Source organism: Schistocerca nitens, chromosome 6, assembly GCF_023898315.1.
Source record: "Schistocerca nitens isolate TAMUIC-IGC-003100 chromosome 6, iqSchNite1.1, whole genome shotgun sequence".
NCBI lineage: Eukaryota > Metazoa > Arthropoda > Insecta > Orthoptera > Acrididae > Schistocerca > Schistocerca nitens.
The window spans coordinates 561056332-561077389 of record NC_064619.1 but is presented as its reverse complement, the minus strand read 5'-3'; the positions used below and the strand labels follow the sequence as shown (position 1 = coordinate 561077389).

General features: G+C 44.2%; 1 protein-coding gene across 3 annotated transcripts in view; it reads right to left on the bottom strand.

Moving 5' to 3' along the window:
• The window catches only part of LOC126262391 (venom dipeptidyl peptidase 4-like), a 605446-nt gene that overhangs the window by 7708 nt on the left and 576680 nt on the right, over positions 1–21058 (bottom strand). For all 3 annotated transcript variants that reach the window (XM_049959000.1, XM_049958999.1, XM_049959001.1), the window contains exon 12: positions 10063–10244. In XM_049959000.1, coding sequence (XP_049814957.1) covers positions 10063–10244 — 182 coding nt within the window. The remainder of the gene's footprint in view (positions 1–10062; positions 10245–21058) is intronic.

The window sequence follows — 21058 nt, the reverse complement described above, 5'->3', positions numbered from 1 at the left end:
GGGCGTGAGCGGAAAACGGCCTAACGGTGTGCGGGACCGTAGCCCAGCTTCATGGAGACAGTTACGAATGGTCCTCGCCGATACCCCAGGAGCAACAGTGTCCCTAATTTGCTGGGAAGTGGCGGTGCGGTCCCCTACGGCACTGCGTAGGATCCTACGGTCTTGGCGTGCATCCGTGTGTCGCTGCGGTCCGGTCCCAGGTCGAACGGGCACGTGCACCTTCCACCGACCACTGGCGACAACATCGATGTACTGTGGAGACCTCACGCCCCACGTGTTGAGCAATTCGGCGGTACGTCCACCCGGCCTCCCGCATGCCCACTATACGCCCTCGCTCAAAGTCCGTCAACTGCACATATGGTTCACGTCCATGCTGTCGTGGCATGCTACCAGTGTTAAAGACTGCGATGGAGCTCCGTATCCCATGGCAAACTGGCTGACACTGACGGCGGCGGTGCACAAATGCTGCGCAGCTAGCGCCATTCGACGGCCAACACCGCGGTTCCTGGTGTGTCCGCTGTGCCGTGCGTGTGATCATTGCTTGTACAGCCCTCTCGCAGTGTCCGGAGCAAGTATGGTGGGTCTGACACACCGGTGTCAATGTGTTCTTTTTTCCATTTCAAGGAGTGTATTTAGTGTTGGAGGGCAGCGTGGAGGGTAAAAATTGTAGACGGAGTCCAAGAGATGAATCCACTAAGCAGATTCAGAAGGATGTAGGTTGCAGTAACTGGGAGATGAAGAAGCTTGCACAGAATAGAGTAGCATGGAGAGCTGCATCAAACCAGTCTCAGGACTGAAGACAACAACAACAACAAACAACAACTCCAAAACAAGGTACATACATGGTTATAGTACACAATATTTCGCATTAAATAAATATTTCATATTGAAATATATAAGTACATATAAAAATGCAGTAAATGAAGCAGGCAAAAAAGAATACAAATGTCTCAAAAATGAGATCGACAGGAAGTGCAAAATGGCTAAGCAGGCATGGCTAGAAGGCAAATGTAAGGATGTAGAGGCTTATCTCACTAGGGGTAAGATAGATACTGCCTACAGGACAATTAAAGAGACCTTTGGAGAAAAGAGAACCACTTGTATGAATACCAAGAGCTCAGATAGAAACCCAGTTCTAAGCAAAGAAGGGAAAGCAGAAAGGTGAAAGGAGTATATAGAGGGACTATACAAGGGCAATGTACTTGAGGGCAATGTTATAGAAAGGGAAAAGGATGTAGATGAAGATTAAATGGGAGATATGATACTGCGTGAAGAGTGTGATAGAGCACTGTCAGAGACAGCATAGGACTTGGAAGAGCAGATGATCAGAATGGACAGTGTCTTGAAAGAAGGATATAAGATGAATATCAACAAAAGCAAAACCAGGATAATGGAATGTAGTCGAATTAAGTCGGGTGATGCTGAAGGAATTAGATTAGGAAATGAGACACTTAAAGTAGTAAAGGAGTTTTGCTATTTGGGGAGCAACATAACTGATGATGCTCAAAGTAGGGAGGATAAAAATGTAGACTGGCAATGGCAAGGAAACCGTTTCTGAAGAAGATAAATTTGTTAACATCGAGTATAGATTTAAAGGTGAGGAAGTCGTTTCTGAAAGTATTTGTATGTAGTGTAGCCATGTATGGAAGTGAAACATGGATGATAAATAGTTTGGACAAGAAGAGAATAGAAACTTTCGAAATGTGGTGCTACAGAAGAATGCTGAAGATTAGATGGGTAGATCACATAACTAATGAGGAGGTATTGAATAGAATTGGGGGAGAAGAGGAGTTTGTGGTACAACTTGACAAGAAGTAGGGACCGGTTGGTAGGACATGTTCTGAGGCGTCAGAGGATCACAAATTTAGCATTGGTGGGCAGTGTAGAGGGTAAAAATCATAGAGGGAGACCAAGCGATGAATATACTAAGCAGATTCTGAAGGATGTAGGCTGCAGTATGTACTGGGAGATGAAGAAGCTTGTTCAGGATAGAGTAGCATGGAGAGCTGCATCAAACCAGTCTCAGGACTGAAGACCACAACAACAACATTGAAATCAAAGACATTTCCTGATTTAAGACTCTTCATAGATACAATGTCAAGTGTTGAATTCTTCATACAAGCCCAATTACATTTAAAAATTCATATTAGTTTGAAATCAGATATTACATTACTGCAAGTTTTAATTTTTTTAAATTTTTTAGACATTGTGACAATAATTTCAGGTTCTTGTCAGCTATACATTTTGTGCCCTTCATTTGCTTTGTGGAATATTATATGGGATATTATGAATGTTGGAAAATTCGAGTGACAGTCAAACATATGTGGAAACACTGTAGGAGAAAATGTTGGTGTGGTCCACAATAGATTTGGAAATGTGCAAGCTATTACTAGTAACAGCAATGAAATAGGACAGGTGCCTACTCACCACATAGTGGAATTACTGTGTCACAGAGAGACACATTTAAAAGTAGGTAAAGCAATTGGGTTAAATTCTTCTTTGGGTAGAGAAAAATGTGCACACACAATCTAATCAGAAATATCCAGACGCCACTATATAATGCGAAATTGACGACAAGATGACATGAGAAGAAATCCTGCCAGTATAAATTGAGGTGGGGAGTACTGGGTTGTCATAAGAAAAGCAGTAGCAGCAGAATGGATTAGCCAGGGCTTTGAATCTGAGCTGGTCATAGGATGTCACCTGAGTATCAGATCTATCAGGAACATTTCAGCCCTTGTAAAGCTCTTTAAGTTGAATGTGGTTGATGCGATGTGAAGTGGACAAGGGAAGGAATGTCATGGCTAAGGCAAGGCTAGGGAGATCTCATGTACTATTGAACAGGGACTGTTGAGCACTGCAGAGGGTGGTTGTAAAAAAATTGTATGAAATCATCAGAAGGAATCACTTGTGAGTTTGGAAGTGCTACCAGCAGTCCATCAAGCATCTTGATTGTGCATAGGGAGTTAAAACAGAATGGAATAAAATTGTTGAGCAGCTCCTCAGAAGCCACAGATTTCTGTAGACAGTTCTAAGTGACACTTGAGGTGGTATAAAGAGTGGCGTCATTGGACAGTGGATGACTGGAAACAAGTGATTTGGAGTGATGAATCATGGTATAGCCTGTGGATATCCCCTGGAAGGGTTTGGCTTTGGCAAATCCCTCAAGAACATTACCTGCCATCATGTGCAGTGCCAAAAGTGAAGTATGGAGGAACTGGTAATACGGTATGGGGTGTACTTAGGGGTTAGGGTGCGAGCTCCTTATTGTGCATAGGAAAACACTAAATGCGGAATGATATCAACAAATTTTACAACATTATTTACTTCATGCAGTAGAGGAACAGTTTGGGCATTGTGACCACTGTATTAGTATGACAATGCACCTTGTCATAATATAACTTCTGTGAGACATTTGTTTGTGAACAGTAAAATTCTTGAAGTGGACTGACCTGAACTCAATAGAACACCTTTGGCACGAGTGAGAACGTCAACTTGGTTCCAGACCCCAGCATCCAACATAACTACCTTCTCTGGTTTTGACTCTTAAGGAAGAATGGGCTGCCATTCAATGACAAAAAATTCAACGAAAATTTTCCCCACTAGATGGCGCTGTAAGTGTTGTAACATAAATGGGGTTTGGCTCCAAATGACAGATGATGTGCAGTATGATGGCTATGGTGTGAGTTACACATTAAACCAACCAGACTGTGATACTGTGCACAATGTGCACGACCCATCTGCTAAAAAAAAAAAAAAAAAAAAAAAAAAAAAAAAAAAAAAAAAAAAAAAAAAATCTAAAATTCTGTGTAATTGACAGGTCCTTGGAGAAGGAAATGGGTTTTGTCTGTCCAACGAATGTTCCATGGCCATTCATCATCCACTTCCACACAAGTAAGAAATTCTAGAGAAAACGTTTGTCTCACTGGAAGGTCAGCAAGAAGCATCTTCTGAATTTTGTATAGACAGCAATGCAGGACATTTCTTAAAATTTTATGCACCATACACACTGTCATGTCCAAAGTTTGGACAATTCCTGGTGTACAACATCTTTGCATAACACCACTTGACTACTCCTGCATCATCTACTGACGTCACATCCTGCCTCTCCCACACTCCACTTAAAACAAACCTGTCTTTTTTTAATTTCATATTTATTCTTTCCAGGTCCTTGGTAGACAGTGGACAAACACCATTTTCCACATGCTTGAGTGTCTGGTACTTCTGCAGAGCTACTGGCATAGTCACCATTCTTGTACAAACGAGCTTTGCCAGCAGCATGTGATCTTGCATAGAGACAGTAATGCTGAGCATTTTTTATGAAAACTGAGGAACAGCTGTGTACCACGTATCTTACATTTTGCATATTCTGCCACTGACACTGCCATCTAGTGGTAGAATTTTTGTTAATTTTTCTCTCCATAACATTTCGCCCTTCTTCTATAACAAATTCCATTAAAATTTGACATCATTCTGAGCAGTGGTTCATTTTCTACAGCTTTTTGAAACTGAAACTTCAATCATAATCACCCTGAACTTTAAATGTGCTTGTCTGCCAGTCAGCAACTGCTCTCATTGGTGAGAAGCAATTTATCCTGTTTTGTTGCTGTTATTTCATCCTGGGCTTTTCACTGTCTGATCAAGCTATTACAAGACATATCTTAAGTTCAGGCAAACAGGTAGGGAGATTATTAATAAGGTTATGGAGTCTTAACTTGAGACTCATTATTTTTGGAGACTTCAATATTAATTTCATATTTGGGATTGTTTATTGTCAAAAGGTGGTTTGTTCTCAACCTCTAAGTGACTTACTCTACCTTTCCAATACTTCTCAGTAATTTCCTCTTTCCTCCCCAAAGAAACAATATTAAGTTTCGATAGCTAGGATTGCTGTGTTCTATTTTAAATGTTTCAGTTAACTGCATCAGGAATTTTGCCTCCCGAAGGCAGTTATGGGCCAGCCAATCTGTTTCCTTGTAATGTAACCTTTTCTCTACCAAATTATCCATTTGAGACTAATAGTCATGCAAACATTAAGTTAGTGGTAAAGCTAGATGGGCCATTCACAGCAAGAAGTTTTGTGTATAGCACTGTTGAATTATACACATTGTGAAGTTGCCCACAGTGAATTTTTTTATTAGTGCTAAGACTATTGGTACAACTGAAACTTTGATTGCATGGTAATTTTATGGAAAATACAACACAGATAAGGAATACTTGCTTTTAGGGAATATTTGCTTTTGCCGTGCCATTTTGCTTTTCCAGTTCTGTACAGCCAACCTGATTTAGGTTTTTCTAAGCCATTTCAGGCAATGGTTCCTTCATCAAAGCCACAGCTGACCACTTGTCCTACCTCATAAAAGCAAACTACGAGGATGTGCTGAAAAGTAATTCATCAGAATTTTTTTCTTCTGTTCTCAATATTGGGTGAGGTATTACATGTCATGCATATTAATCTGTCTACTTTTCCACTTTGCTGACACAAGTTGTAACCCTCTGCCACTAGAGGGCTCCAAATTGTTGCGTGTAACATGGTGATAACTATGTCGGTGCCTGAGAAACAATGTGCTATAATCAAGTTTCTAACTGCACAGAATGTGCCTACAACCAAGATCCACAGAAGAATAAATGCTGTGTATGGTGATAATCGCATCAACATCAGTAATGTATGATGTTGTGACAGGTGATGAAAGCTGGGTCACATTTTGATCCCAAAACAAAATAACATCAATAGATTATGCTTATCCATTACAGATATTTTAGAACCGTGACTGTACATTAAATGTAAATAAGTTATACACAACTGCAACCAGTCACTTTTTTTCAATAATAATGCTTTATTACATGAACCGGTTTTCGAACCCTTTCAGGTTCATCTTCAGATGATTTCGGGAGGATCCGGGAAGTTACATCATTACTGGTAGTAGCATAATGCTAGGTGCTGGTTCTATGGCAGAAAGATGGGTCACACTTTAATGTATCGCCATGACTATAGCTTATCTGTCGATATGGATGTAAATTTAGTTTTTACTTACTGCGACAGTATAGGCGGCTTTTTTCGTATCTATCTGCCTCCATTTTGATGTCCAGAACACTTTCACATGAACTATATTAGTTTACACTTTGACAGTGACACTTTACCAGCATCCAGCATGCGCTTTACAACTGTTGCTTGTAACAAAGATCCTGACAGAGAGATATGGCATAGCCTACTTTGTACGAAGATGTAATTTGTTGTTCTTTACATGTGTTAAAGTTGATATAAGGGCAAGTTTCTCTCTCTCTCTCTTTTTTTTTTTTTTTTTTTTTTTTATCAGAATGGCGATAACATGAGAGCACTAGATAAAATAATAATAAATTACTACAAGAACAAATTTCAGGTGATTGATATGTTATTTCTACTTGTATGTTACAGGCAGTTTTTTTTTTCTTTTTTTTTTTAATAGCAATTATCATGTTTGGCATTAACATGAATCCCAAGAAATCAATAATACGGAGTTATTGTATCTGCAGTGAGGTGCAGCTGTCTGTATGACTAGGACCTGTATATTTAAATTAATAACAAATCTTCAGAGGAACTGTTGGCTTATTTCTGTTGTTATGTTAACGTGATCTGGAGTATTGTCAAGAGCAGATTCTGGTTATTTTAGCTAAGGGTATATGTATAAGAGTTATAGTGATTGTAATGGATTAAAGCTGTTTGTATGGCTGTATATTTAATATTTTAAAAATCATGAACAAAAATTCTTTAACTGATGACGTTTTTATTCTAACATTAGAGTGATCTGGGATATTGGTAAAGGCAGCTTCTGTTTGTTCCAGCTAGAATTAATATGTATAAAGTACTGATTTATGTTAGCAATGGAGGGCTTTAACATTTAGAGATATGGTACATGTCTTATTCTGTGGTAGTATATTACATTGACACCGGTGTGGTTAGGATGTAAGGAGAGGGAGGGGGTGGGTCATTGGGAGTGGGGGGGGGGGGGGGGGGGGTTGGGGAGGCGGTGTAGGGTTCGTTGGGTGGTTACTTGTTTTGAACTAGTAGATCTTCAAAGTTCTGAAGGAAAAATTTGTTTCTCAGTTCAGTTTGATCATTGAGTAGGTAGTCAGGTGCTGTATTTGTGTAGATAAAGATTTCAATTTCTTCAAGAAGGTCAAGTATTGTGCCTTTGTTGGCAAAATGTAGTATCCGGAGATTCTGTTCTATGTTGTTTGCAGAATGATTGTATTGGGCAAGATGTGAGGCAAAGCTGGACTTGTTCAGGTTGTTAAGACGGAGTGCATCCATGTGTTCTTTAAATCTTGTTGTGAAGCTTCTACCAGTTTGTCCAATGTAGAAGCTTGGACATGAGTTGCAAGTGAGCTTGTACACACCTGACTTTTGATATTGTTGTATAGTGGTTTTGGTGCTGTGTATGATTTTATTTTGTATTTTGTTGTTGGTGAAGAAACTTATTTTTATGTTGTATGCCTTGAAGAGGTTGGCAATTTGGTGAGAAATCTTCCCTAGGAAGGGCAGGCTAACAAATGTGGTTTTCTTGTTTGTGGGTGGTTATTCAGCAGTTGGTTGATTTAGTTTTGCTGTATGGATTAGTTTATCTATTATTGCAGGGTTGTACCCATTGGTGGAGGCAATTGATTTAATAATTTCTGTTTCTTTTTGTCTTTCATTTGTGTCCATTGGGATTTTAAGCATGCGATTAACCATTGTTCTGAAGAATGCTTTTTTATGTTGGTCTGGATGGCAAGAGGATTTGTGTATGGTAACATTGGTGGTTGTTGGCTTTCTGAAAATTTGAAATTTATGCTTCTGATTTTTATTTGAGATTGTTAGATCAAGATAGTTAATGCCTTCTGGTGTTTCATGTTCTACTGTGAATTGGATTTTATTGTGTATTTTATTAAGTTCTTTGGCTAGATTATCTATTTCTTCTGTTGGTCCATTGAACAGAATGAGTGTGTCATCAACATAGCGTTTGTAATAAAGCAGCTTATCTTTTAGTTGGGTTTGGGACCTGAAAAAGTTATTTTCAAGGTTATTGATATCTATGTCTGCTAGCGAGCCTGCAAGACTACTACCCATTGCCAGTCCATCTTCCTGAATGTGAAACTTGTTGTTGAACAGGAAGTAATTGTGTGACAATATGAGTTCCAGGATCTCTATGAGTTCATAGATGTGGCCTCTTATTTTATCCGTATAAATATTTGCACATACCGATATGTATATAATAGAGGGAAACATTCCACGTGGGAAAAATATATCTAAAAACGAAGATGATGTGACTTACCAAACGAAAGCGTTGGCGGGTCGATAGACACACAAACAAACACAAACATACACACAAAATTCAAGCTTTCGCAACCAACGGTTGCTTCGTCAGGAAAGAGGGAAGGAGAGGGAAAGACCAAAAGGATGTGGGTTTTAAAGGAGAGGGTAAGGAGTCATTCCAATCCCGGGAGCGGAAAGACCTACCTTAGGGGGGAAAAGGACAGGTATACACTCGCGCACACACACACATATCCATCCGCACATACACAGACACAAGCAGACATTTGTAAAGGCAAAGAGTTTGGGCAGAGATGTCAGTTGAGGTGGAAGTACAGAGGCAAAGATGTTGTTGAATGACAGGTGAGGTATGAGCGGCGGCACTTGAAATTAGCGGAGGTTGAGGCCTGGTGGGTAAGGAGAAGAGAGGATATACTGAAGGGCACGTTCCCATCTCCGGAGTTATGACAGGTTGGTGTTAGTGGGAAGTATCCAGATAACCCGGACGGTGTAACACTGTGCCAAGATGTGCTGGCTGTGCACCAAGGCATGTTTAGCCACAGGGTGATCTTCATTACCAACAAACACTGTCTGCCTGTGTCTACTCAAGCGAATGGACAGTTTGTTGCTGGTCATTCCCACATAGAAAGCTTCACAGTGTAGGCAGGTCAGTTGGTAAATCACGTGGGTGCTTTCACATGTGGCTCTGCCTTTGATCGTGTACACCTTCCGGGTTACAGGACTGGAGTAGGTGGTGGTGGGAGGGTGCATGGGACAGGTTTTACACCGGGGACAGTTACAAGGGTAGGAGCTAGAGGGTAGGGAAGGTGGTTTTGGGATTTCATAGCGATGAACTAATCCCTATGAAATCCCCAAACCACCTTCCCTACCCTCTGGCTCCTACGTTTGTAACCGCTCCCGGTGTAAAACCTGTCCCATGCACCCTCCCACCACCACCTACTCCAGTCTTGTAACCCGGAAGGTGTACACGATCAAAGGCAGAGCCACGTGTGAAAGCACCCACGTGATTTACCAACTGACCTGCCTACACTGTGAAGCTTTCTATGTGGGAATGACCAGCAACAAACTGTCCATTTGCATGAATGGACACAGGCAGACAGTGTTTGTTGGTAATGAGGATCACCCTGTGGCTAAATACGCCTTGGTGCACGGCCAGCACATTTTGGCACAGTGTTACACTGTCCGGGTTATCTGGATACTTCCCACTAACACCAACCTGTCATAACTTCGGAGATGGGAACTTGCCCTTCAGTATATCCTCTCTTCTCCTTACCCACTAGGCCTCAACCCCCACTAATTTCAAGTTGCCGCCGCTCATACCTCACCTGTCATTCAACAACATCTTTGCCTCTGTACTTCCGCCTCGACTGACATCTCTGCCCAAACTCTTTGCCTTTACAAATGTCTGCTTGTGTCTGTGTATGTGCGGATGGATATGTGTGTGTGTGCGAGTGTATACCTGTCCTTTTTTCCCCCTAAGGTAGGTCTTTCCGCTCCCGGGATTGGAATGACTCCTTACCCTCTCCTTTAAAACCCACATCCTTTTGGTCTTTCCCTCTCCTTCCCTCTTTCCTGACGAAGCAACCGTTGGTTGCGAAAGCTTGAATTTTGTGTGTATGTTTGTGTTTGTTTGTGTGTCTATCGACCTGCCAGCACTTTTGTTTGGTAAGTCACATCATCTTTGTTTTTAGATATATTTGCACATATCTTTAGATTTACCGAAAATGCATACAAAAACATCAATAGAGTTCTGCCGCAAAGGCTGTACTTACACATTTATCAGCAATGGATATTTCTGCTTCCTATCTATGTTAGGTGGGAGCCACATTTGAACTTGAGCTTTGAATCCTCCTGGTACCTCAACCTGTAAGTGACGCACTGATGGCAGTGATTTGTGTTGCAGCAGTTTCCGTATTTCTTCATTACTTTCCCATACCATGACCTTCTTGCTGTCCTTAAAGGTGAAAAAAAAAAAACATTATAGTAAGCTCAGATATTGTGTTTTTGAAGAAATAATACTCCACTTAAAATCATGCAGATCATGGAATTCAGTAATTACATACTTTGGTTAAAATAAATAACATAAACATGTTATACATCAATGATGTAACCTGCCATTGTAGATAGCAACCTTAAGTACTAAGTTCCAGTGTGGAGATGCAGAAAATATGACTGTAATGTGGAATGTTGGGCAAAGTCTGGCAGAGGGATCAGCTACATTGTCGATTTCAGGTGCTATTCACACACCTGTCACACTTCAGTATCATAAAATTTATATCAGCACTGTTGGGGTCCACGTTGACTTGCAACAATTCTTATTTAGTCATACAGTGCCCCACACCAAACACATTTCACAAACAAAAAGAAAATCTTAAACTGGCTGGAACATGTCAACTTGAGCTCTATAAATATAATGTGGCCTCTTATTTTATCCGTATAAATATTTGCACATACCTTTAGACATACTGAAAATGCATACAAAAACATTCAATAAAAGAAACTAAAAGGAAATGCACAGAACTTAAATTATTGCAGGAAAGACAACTAAACTAAGCATATCAGAGACTTCACGTGGACATCTTGATATTCTCATAGTGTAAAAGTACAAAAACGCATCACTGCCACACAACCCCTCATACAGTGTGGACCATCCAGGATGCTCTGGCACTTAAACCTTATTCACCAACAGGCTCCTGTGTGGGTCAGATGTCATGGTGATGGCAACACTATCAGTTGCAGCGCAGGTATATCCACAAGTTGTGAGGCAGGATTGGTTGGTGTCTGGGAGTTATGATCCAGTGGCTGTACTGTGATGTGTTGATGAGGTATCCAGTACCATTGAGCACAAAATTCATGCCAGTTTGACAAGTCTGATGGATACTTTCAAAGGAGTTCCATCACATAGGATGTCCACGGTGTGATTCCCTCTACTCAACACTGGGAAAGGGCTGGTGTATGGTGGCTGTAGTGGCAATCTGACTTGAATCTGTACACAGCACCACATGCAAACAGCTGTGTAAGTCTTTGTGCACATGCTGATAAGGAGCAGGCCATGGATATTGGTGCAGTGGTGTTTTAACTGCTGCACTAACTGTGAAGTTCCACTATGTCAGATAGCGGTGCTGGCAATAAGCAATCTGCTGGACTGTGTAGAGGCTAACCATAAACAATTTTGGCCATCAATATCCAGTTTGTATGCCATTCAGAGGCCTAAGAGGACTAAATGAAGTTCCTCCATCCACTTTTCTTGGTGGCACATTAGTGATACCTTCAAGGGTCTTTGCCACCATTCTACCATACTAGGGGGGTGACAGCCAGTTGTATGGTGTTACAGAAGCTACAGATTTTGGCTATTTCATGGAACAAGTGGGGACAGATTGGCAACTTTGATTAGTTGTAACTTGTAGAGGGTAGCCAAAATGTGCAATCCATGTTCACATAAATATTTTTTTCATAGTTTCTGCTGAGATGTCAGCACTCAGGGTTGCCTCTCCGTACCATGTGTACCTATCTGTGGCCATGAACATGTATCTGTTATACATCCAATGGTGGAAGAGGGCCAATGAGATTGCTGTGAACATGGGCGAATCTAGCTGGTGCACCTAGGAAGTTCCCATCAGCATGTAAGAGGTGACAAAATTTGCTCTGTTGGCACAGTATGCTGAAATGTGCCCACATGCATGCGTCTTCCTTCAGGGAAGGCCACACAAAGTGGTCCATAAAAAAATCTGACCATAGCATTGTCCCCTGATGAGAGCCACAGATGCGGTCGATGGCTGTCTTGCGGCACTTCTGTGAAATATATGGGCTTGGCTTGTTCTGGGATATGTCACACCACAGTTTCAACATAGAGTTGGGCATAGTGATCTAGTTGAGGTGTAGCTCTGTAGATAAGTAACTCAAAAACTGTTGTTACTGTGGATCTGTGGCCTGCTGTGCTGTGAGTCCTCTGTAGTGTTCTGGCCACATGTCGTAAGTGTTGCTTCATGCAGTGGAGAATGGCAAAACAGAGGCAGCCGGTGACCGAGGCATTGCAAAGTAAGTATGGCACAGATAGCCTTGCTGACAGTAGCAGTCTACCAACAAGCTGATGCAAGGACACACGCAGACCGAGAACCGAGCAAAGCCTGGAGAGTGCTGAGTAAGGGGAAGTGTGGCCAGCACACTAAGTTATGCTGCAGTATACTGCGGGAGTAATAACAAAAGGGTAAAAAACGTCCTCCTGCTGGATATAAATAATGGAGTGCAGGCAGCAACAGACAGAAGCCATTAGGAAGCAGTTCAGATCTGAGGACGGATGTGGTCTGTGTCCGAATGTTCAGTCTTTGTAGGTGACGATTTCGGAAGTCTGTTCCAGCTCGCAGGAGTCATCCGTTTGCTGCCAGATGTCAACTTCACCTCTGGGGGTTGGCCCAAGTTTGGTCGGCACCATGGCTGACTAACTACAGCGAGAACTTCCAGCAGGACCGGCCGCAGCGTGGTCTTGGTCACAGGTGCCGCCAGGGACTGACGTCCGGACCTCACGGCAACCCAGCCCCACAGCGTGTGGTCCGTCCATGACGGGACCTTGCAGACATCGCGACTGACGGCTTCCCAGCCGCCGGTGCAGCAGGCGTCAGCAGCTGGCCCCACGGTGTGTGGATGAGTTCATCTCAACCACAGGGCATCCTGGCTTCAGCGGAGCACTGGTGGCCTGAGGCTGCCGAGTGCGTTCAGTGGCATGCGTTGCACACACTGTTGGAGAATCTACACAGCAACAGCCAGGCGGAGAGATCCGCAGGGCTGGGCAGCAACGATGAGGGAGAAATTGTAAAGAAAGTTCAATAAATAATTGTAAAACTCCATGCCATCTCAGTCTTTGGTGCAGCCACTGTGTCGGCTGCTAACAAGTGGAGAGAAGCTGTAACAAGTGGTGCAGAAGTCGTAACAAGTGCCTTCTCCGTAACAGTAGTCTACAGTCTCCACCACACCACAAATATGAGAAAAGTAGTCAGTCACTAAATTTTCAGCACCTTTAATATGTTGAATGTCTGAAATAAACTGGCTTACAAGCTTAGTATGTTGACACTGACTCGCCACTGAAGTTCTTGAATGCCAAAGTAACGGATTTATGATCTGTAAAAACAGTCACTGGTCGAGCTTCTATTTGATGTCTGAAGTATCTGACTGCCTTGTAGTTTACTAACAGCTCTCTACTTCATGCACACCACTTCTATTAAGCTTGTCAAAACGTTTTAGAGTGCTGCTCCGATTATGACTGACTTGCTTAGATGGCTATAGCCAGGTGTGCATGAGACAACAGGTGAGCGAGTAACACTGCTTGACTGAAGCTCACCTGGAGGTCATGGGATGCCTTGTCCGTTTTGTGTGTCCACTTAACAGGTCTATGTACAGTGGCGTCACAAACCTTGAGAGAATCTGTGAGCAGTGTCTGTACAACCACCATTACTGGGAGGTGATGGCGGCAACAATAGTCCATACCCAGGAATGATCTCAGTTGCTGGTAATCTGCTGGATTTGGCAGAGACTGTAGTGCTTCAATCTTCTCTGCCAACAGGCAAATGCTGTCAGCTGAAACAGTATGGCCTAGGAAGGTGACTTGAGTCATCCCAATAATGCATTTGTTTTCATGTAATACTTTTCCATGGTCAAACAGTCCAGTCACTACTGGTATCTTGTTCTATGCTTCTTTACAATCAAGGACACTAAAATCCTTTACACCAGCAGGTGTGCATGTGAAGTCCCCTACGTTGGAGACCAGATACTGGTCTGGTATCATTCTTGCATTTAAGGTCTGGTAATCACCAAACCTCATGAGCTACCTGTCTTGTGGAAAAGATGTAGGGACAAAGGCAAGTGCTGTCAGACCAATAAATGATTTCAGTCTGCAACAATTCCTCAAAAATTGCCTTTGTCTCTGTTAAGCACTCAGGTGCAATTCTGTGTGCACATAGTGGGACGGGTTGTCCGAGTGTAGTTCTATTGTGTTGACATCATTACAGAGAATGTATACCTGCATTTTCTTGATGCTGTAGTTGTGTGGTTCTCAGAAGGCTTCTATGTTGTAATTGTACTATGTTTGTTGGAGGTGCATGCATTGTCGATTCTCTTTAACACACTGTAAACAGGGTGGTCTCTGGCCCCTGATACTGCACTCTTGTCGACTGAACTCAGTAGTCATGTACCTTGTAGGTCAACTGCTAGAACAAAGTTTGCGAGGAAGTCAGTACTGAAAATAGGTTGAGAGATATCACTAAGTACAAATGCCTAGAGAAACAAGTGAACTATTTGTATCCATAGGTGTTGATTGCAGAGTTGTTGACTGCCTTCAACCGTATTTGTATATCCGGTTTGTTGTCTGGCACATTGCTGACAGGCAGTGTGTTGATATCAGAGCTAGTGTCTACAAGGAACATCGTTCCTGTATGCCTGTCTGCCACTTACAATCTTCTTGACGTTGTTGAATGTGCATGTCGAGGTGGCTTCTGCTGACAGTGGGTAGACACTATACTGCTACTGTGGATGCACTGGTTATGTGAGTAACTGCATGGTGAAGTACACTTTATTGAGTGTTGGCCAACATGCTTGTTGCAACAGCAAACACTATGGGAGCTCTTCAAATGGTCCTGAGTTCAACTGCTACAGCCATGTCATTGCTGCTGCGTGCACATCAGTGTTGCCAGTGCTTCCACCGTGGTTCTTAAGCTTCAGATTTCATTGGAAATGCTCAACAGGTATTGTGATGTGATAGCTGCGGAATCTGGAGTCATTGTCTCAGTTAAGCCTGGTCAGCAGTGGTCCACCAATGTTATGGCAATTGTTGCAGACACCTGAAGTGTTTCGTAGACCCTATCAGCAACTTGCAGTAATTTTTTGTGTGACTTATCATTGTATACCACCAATGCCATCCATACTTGTGTCAACAGTTGTTACTGCCAACTGTGTAGTAACAAATCACTGGACACTGTGGGGCTGATCACTAAATTACAAAGATCTCACCAGAACTCTGATGGGGCTTGTCACCCTGTTTCTCCTGGTGTAGTACTTGCCTTACACTGAGATAGGTGGAATTTGTATAGTGGGATATGAGCTCATCTTTCAGTTTGTTGTAAGCTCCACATGGTGGCAGGTGCACTGTAAAGTCTGGCACCATCGTTGGCACCACTGTTGTGGTTGGTTGGTCGGGTGGGTTAAAAGAGGGTGGAAGGGACCAAACTGCAATGTCATCGGTCCCTTGTTCAGAAGGAAACAATGCCACAAGGGTGATAATAAGACAATGAGACTTACAACACAAAACAGAATGAAAGGAAAAACCCAACACTGACTGAAGGGCAACAAACAATTAAATGGACAAAAGGAGACAAGAAAACCACAAAGACACAAGAAATAGGTAGAAGAGGTTAAAACAAGAAAGCAGATTACCATGGCTGGCTGACAATGAGGATAAAAAGGAAAAGCCAGCCACTCTGCAACACATTAAAACCTCCACCCTGAAAGCACTAGAGTGGAGGACACACAGGGACAAAGGATATGTGCTAAAACTTAGAGCAAGTGATAAAACTCACCCTCACAAATAAAATGTAAAACTAAAGCTGCTGTTGTGGCATTGTCACCCAACACCGAAGGTAGGGTGCCGGGAAAGTTAAATGTCCGCCGCAGAGCGGCTAAAAGTGGGCAGTCCAGGAAGAGATGGATGATAATCATTCATGAGCCATAGTGACACCGAGGTGGGTCCTCACAACATAGGAGGTAACCATGTGTCAGCCACATATGGCCAGTGCGGAGCTCACAGAGAACCACAGAGTCCCTGTAAGAGGTGCACACAGAGGTCTTCCACACATTCATAGTTTCCTTAATGGCACACAGCTTGTTGTCCATACTGAGGTTATGCCATTCCATCTCCCAAAGCCACAAAACCTTGTGGCATAATACTGAATGCAGATCAGTTTCAGAGACTCCATAAGCAGTTTCCGCATGGCCTGTTTGACCAGCCTGTCGGAATGTTCATTGCCTGTGATTCCTATGTGACCTGCGGCCCAGATAAACACCGCTGAATGATTGACCATTCCAGGGCATAGATGGACTCCTGGATGGTCACAACCAAAGGATGACAAGGGTAGCACTGGTCGATAGTTTGTAGGCTCAAGGAGTCAGTACACAGGAGAAATCACTCACCTCAGCATGAGTGGATGTGCTCAAGAGCCAAGATATGGCCACCAGCTCTGCAGTGAAAACACTGCAGCCATCTGGCAAGGAGTGCTGTTCTTTCATGTCCTCCATGAACATAGGCAAAGCCAATGTGACCATCAACCATTGAGCCATCGGTGTAAACCACTTCATGGCCCCAGTAAATGTTGACAATCGAGAGGAAGTGACAGTTGAGAGGCCAGCTGGAGTGGCCGAGCGGTTCTAGGCGCTACAGTCTGAAACCATGTGACCGCTACGGTTGCAGGTTTGAATCCTGCCTCGGCCATGGATGTGTTTGATGTCCTTAGGTTAGTTAGGTTTAAGTAGTTCTAAATTCTAGGGCACTGATGACCTCAGATGTTAAGTCACATAGTGCTCAGAGTCATTTTTTTTGACAATGGAGAGTCGCAGGGTTAACTGAGTCCTTAGGGCCATGTGGTATGTCCAGGCAAAGCCGTGGCCTAGGTGTACACCATGGAGGCGTTTGTAAATGAACCTTGAGTATAGGTGGTAAAGGCAAGGACTCCAGTTCGGAGAGAAGGGATCGCACACAAACTGCAATTGTAAGCCCTGACCTGGGCCGCCAATGAGGGAGATGAACCACTGTGGGTGGGAAAAGGAGATGGTAATTCAGATGTGCAGGAGAATGATGAACACATGCAACGTAACTGGAGAGCAATTGTGCATGCCTAACCTGCAATGGAGGGACTCCAGCCTCCACCAGGACGCTGGTCACTGGACTCGGCCCTAAAAGCTCCTGTCGCTAGGTGAACGCCACAGTGGTGTATTGGGTTGAGAAAACCCAATGCTGAGGGTGCCGCTGAACCATAAACCACACTCCCATAGTCAAGGCGGGATTGAACAAGGGCTCTGTAGAGCTGCAGCAGCATACAGCAATCTGCGTGTTGCTCAGGTAGGAGGGCATTGAGGTGCTGCCAGCACTTCCACTTAAGCTGTCGGAAATGGGGAAGCCAAGTCAATCGGGCATCAAAAACCAGTCCTAAGAATCAATATGTCTCCATTATGGTGAGTGGATCATCATTAAGGTAAAGTTCTGGTTCCGGATGAATGGTATGATGCCAACAGAAATGCATAACACACAACTTTGCAGCCAAAAACTGGAAACCATGGGCTAGAGCTCAGAACTGCCTTGTGGACGAATCTCTGTAGGTACTGCTCAGCAACACCAGTACTGGTGGAGCAGTTCGAAATGCAGAAGTTGTCTGCATACAGAGAAGGTGAGACGGATGGGCCTACAGCTGCTGCTGGACTGTTAATGGCCCTGTGGGACCCCATTCTCCTGGATATGGGGGGAACTATGGGAGATACCAAGCTGGACATGAAAAGTATGAAGCGACAGGAAATTTTGGATAAAATCAGGAGTGAGCCTCAGAGACCCCACTCGTATAATGTGGCAAGGATATGATGTCGCCAGGTGGTGTCATATACTTTTCATAAATCAAAAAAGATGGCAACCAGGTGTTGGTGTCTGGAAAAGGCTGTTCGGATGGCAGACTCGAGGGACACAAGATTATCAGTGGTAGAGTGACCATGGCAGAAGCCACCCTGACATGGAGAAAGCAGGCCACATGGCTTCAGGACCCAACCAAACCGCTGACACACCATACGTTCCAGCAGCTTACAAAGAACATTGGTGAGGCTGATGGGCCAATAGTTATCCACATCAAGTGGGTTTTTACCAGATTTAAGCAGCAGAATCATGGTGCTTTCCCGCCACTGCAATGGAAAGATGCCATGGCGCCAGATCCAATTGAAGATGACGAGGAGATGTTGCTTGTAGTCAGACGAGAGATGTTTAATCATCTGACTGTGGATCTGATCTGGCCCAGTAGCTGTGTCGGGGCAATGCGCAAGGGCACTGAGGAGCTCCCACTCTGTAAATAGGGCGTTATAGGGTTCACTGTGGCGTGTAGCGAATGAGAGGACTTTCCTTTCCATCCGCCGTTTGAGGGTGCAAAAGGCTAGGGGATAGTTCTCCAATGCAGAGGCTTGAGCATAGTGGTCAGCAAAGTGATCAGCAATCACATTTGCGTCAGTAGATAACATGCCAATGATGTTAATGACAGGTACACTGTTGGTGTCTGGTACTCAAAAGGACATCTGATCTTACTCAAAAAGACATCTGATCTTCGTCCAGACTTGGGAAGGTGATGTATGACGCCCAATGGTGGAGACATATCTCTCCCAACACTCCTGCCTCCATCTTCCGATAAGCTGGTGAATGCGGGTACAGAGCCACTTGAAGGCTATGAGGTGCTCCAGGGAAGTGTGCCACTTGTGCCACTGTAGAGCTCGCCAACACTCCTTAATTGCCTCAGTGACTTCCGGCGACCACCAAGGGACCGCCTTTTGCCAGGGTCACCCTAAAGAGCGAGGGATCGCATTTTCTGCCGCAGTAATGATTGTTGTAGTCACCTGCTCAACCACCACATCGATGTTACTGTGTGGGGGAAGAGTCAACAGTGACCACAGAGGTGAAAATTTCCCCATCTGCCTTGTTTAAAGTCCATCTGGACAGGCGTCCATGGGCCTGATGCCGGGGCAGTGACAGGAGGATGGGGAAGTGGTCACTATCACATAGTTCGTCATGTGTTCTCCAGTGGACAGATGGGAGAAGTCCTGGGCTACAAATGGACAAATCAATGGCTAAGTAACAGCCACGAGCCACACTGAAATGTGTGGCGGCCCCAGTACTTAAAAGGCAGAGGTCGAAGTAGGGTAATAAAGTTTCGACTTCTTGGCTAATAAGCATGGCGTCACCCACAAGGGGTTATGGGCTTGAAGAGGGGTTTGAAGGGGCACAGTTTCACTACAGAGTGAGTTTAGGACATAAATGTAAAACTCCACCTGACACTCGATTATAGTCTCTACGGTTCCTGGGTCGACATTGCCGGGAACCAGGTTTCTTGGAGGCCAATGCAGAAAGTAGGTGTAAAGCTTAACAGTTTCTATAGCTCAGCCAGGCAGTGGAGAAAACCGCCACAATTCCACTGGAGGATGACGTCATCCTGAGACTGAGAACGCATGGAATATTCAAGCAGTTTACACCTCAGGGTCACTTGGTGCCACCGACTTATTGCCTGAGCAGTCTATATCCATTGCGTCTGAGGGTCTTGCAAGATCTATGACCTCAGTGGACACTAGAATCTCCACCTTATACCCAGACGTAGAGCTTGTAAGTAGCGGTGGTGTGGGTGCCACCGAAATTTCCTTGGTCTTAGGGGTCTTCTTTTTGGACTTTTCTCGCTGCGCCAGGACTGAGGATGATCTTGAAGTCCTACGACCAGCTGCTTTTGGGCACTTCAGCCACTGGCGGGCATCTTCTTAACCATTAGCAGAAACCTGGGAAAGGAGTGACCAAAGGGACCTATTCCTGGCGAGAGGAGCCAAAGACGACTTACGCTTCTTCGGCTGAGAAGTGGGGACTGGTGTCCCTGATGGTTGGGGGGAGGGGGGGTGGCAGTGTTCCTGAGGTAGGTGGTGTGGGAGTAACATGGAGGGTAAGTGCCCCCCACCATCAAGGGGGCTTTGAGAGCCGACTGTGATGAGGCAACAACTGTTCTCGTAGCGGCGGTGTATGAGGAGGTCATGGCTACAGGATGTAGGCACTCATATTTTCTCTTACCCTCAGTGTAGATCAGTTGGCCCGGGCCTTGTATTCCATGATTTTCCTATCTTCCTGTAAAATCCTGCAGTCTGGTGAGCAAAGTGGAATGATGCTCTCTGCAGCTGACACAGATGAGAGGTGGGGCACATGGATTATTGGGATGTGATGGACGTCCACAGTCTCGACATATGACACTGGAAGTACAGTGGGAAGACATATGGCTGAACTTCCTGCACTTAAAGCTTCACATCGGGGTAGGGATATATGGCTTGACATCACAGTGGTAAATGATCACCTTGACCTTCTCAGGGAAGGTGTCACCCTCAAAAGCCAAGATGAAGGCACCGGTGGCAACCTTATTACCCCTTGGACCCCGATGGACGCGCTGCACGAAATGAACACCTCGCCCTTCTAAATTGGTGTGCAGCCTGTCATCAGACTGCAAAAGAAGGTCCCTGTGGAAGATAATACCCTGTACCATATTTAAGCTCTTATGTGGCTTGATGGTAACAGAAACATCTCCCAACTTGTTACAAGTGAGTAAAGTCCGTGACTGGGCAGAGGATACTGTTTTTATCAAGACTGGCCCAGAGCGGATTTTGGACAAGCTCTCCACCTCCCCAAACTTGTCCTGTACAAAAAACTGTGGCTTTATCAAAACAAAGGCGTCCCCATCAGTTCTCATACATACGAGGTTTGCTGCCATCCTTAGACTGTCATTTGTCACACGGTGTGGCCAGGGAGGGGAACGATTTAGGATCATACTTCCTTGCATTGTACTGAGACTTGGAGTGCTTAGAGACTACTGGTGTTAGATCACCAGCAAGTGATGACATGGCATGCTTCATCACGCATCATCCGCCCTGATGCCACCCACTCCGACCAAGAGCCCTCCCCATGAGTGCCACCTGGCCGTAGCAAAGGCTACATGGCAGGATGGCCATTGCTGGGAG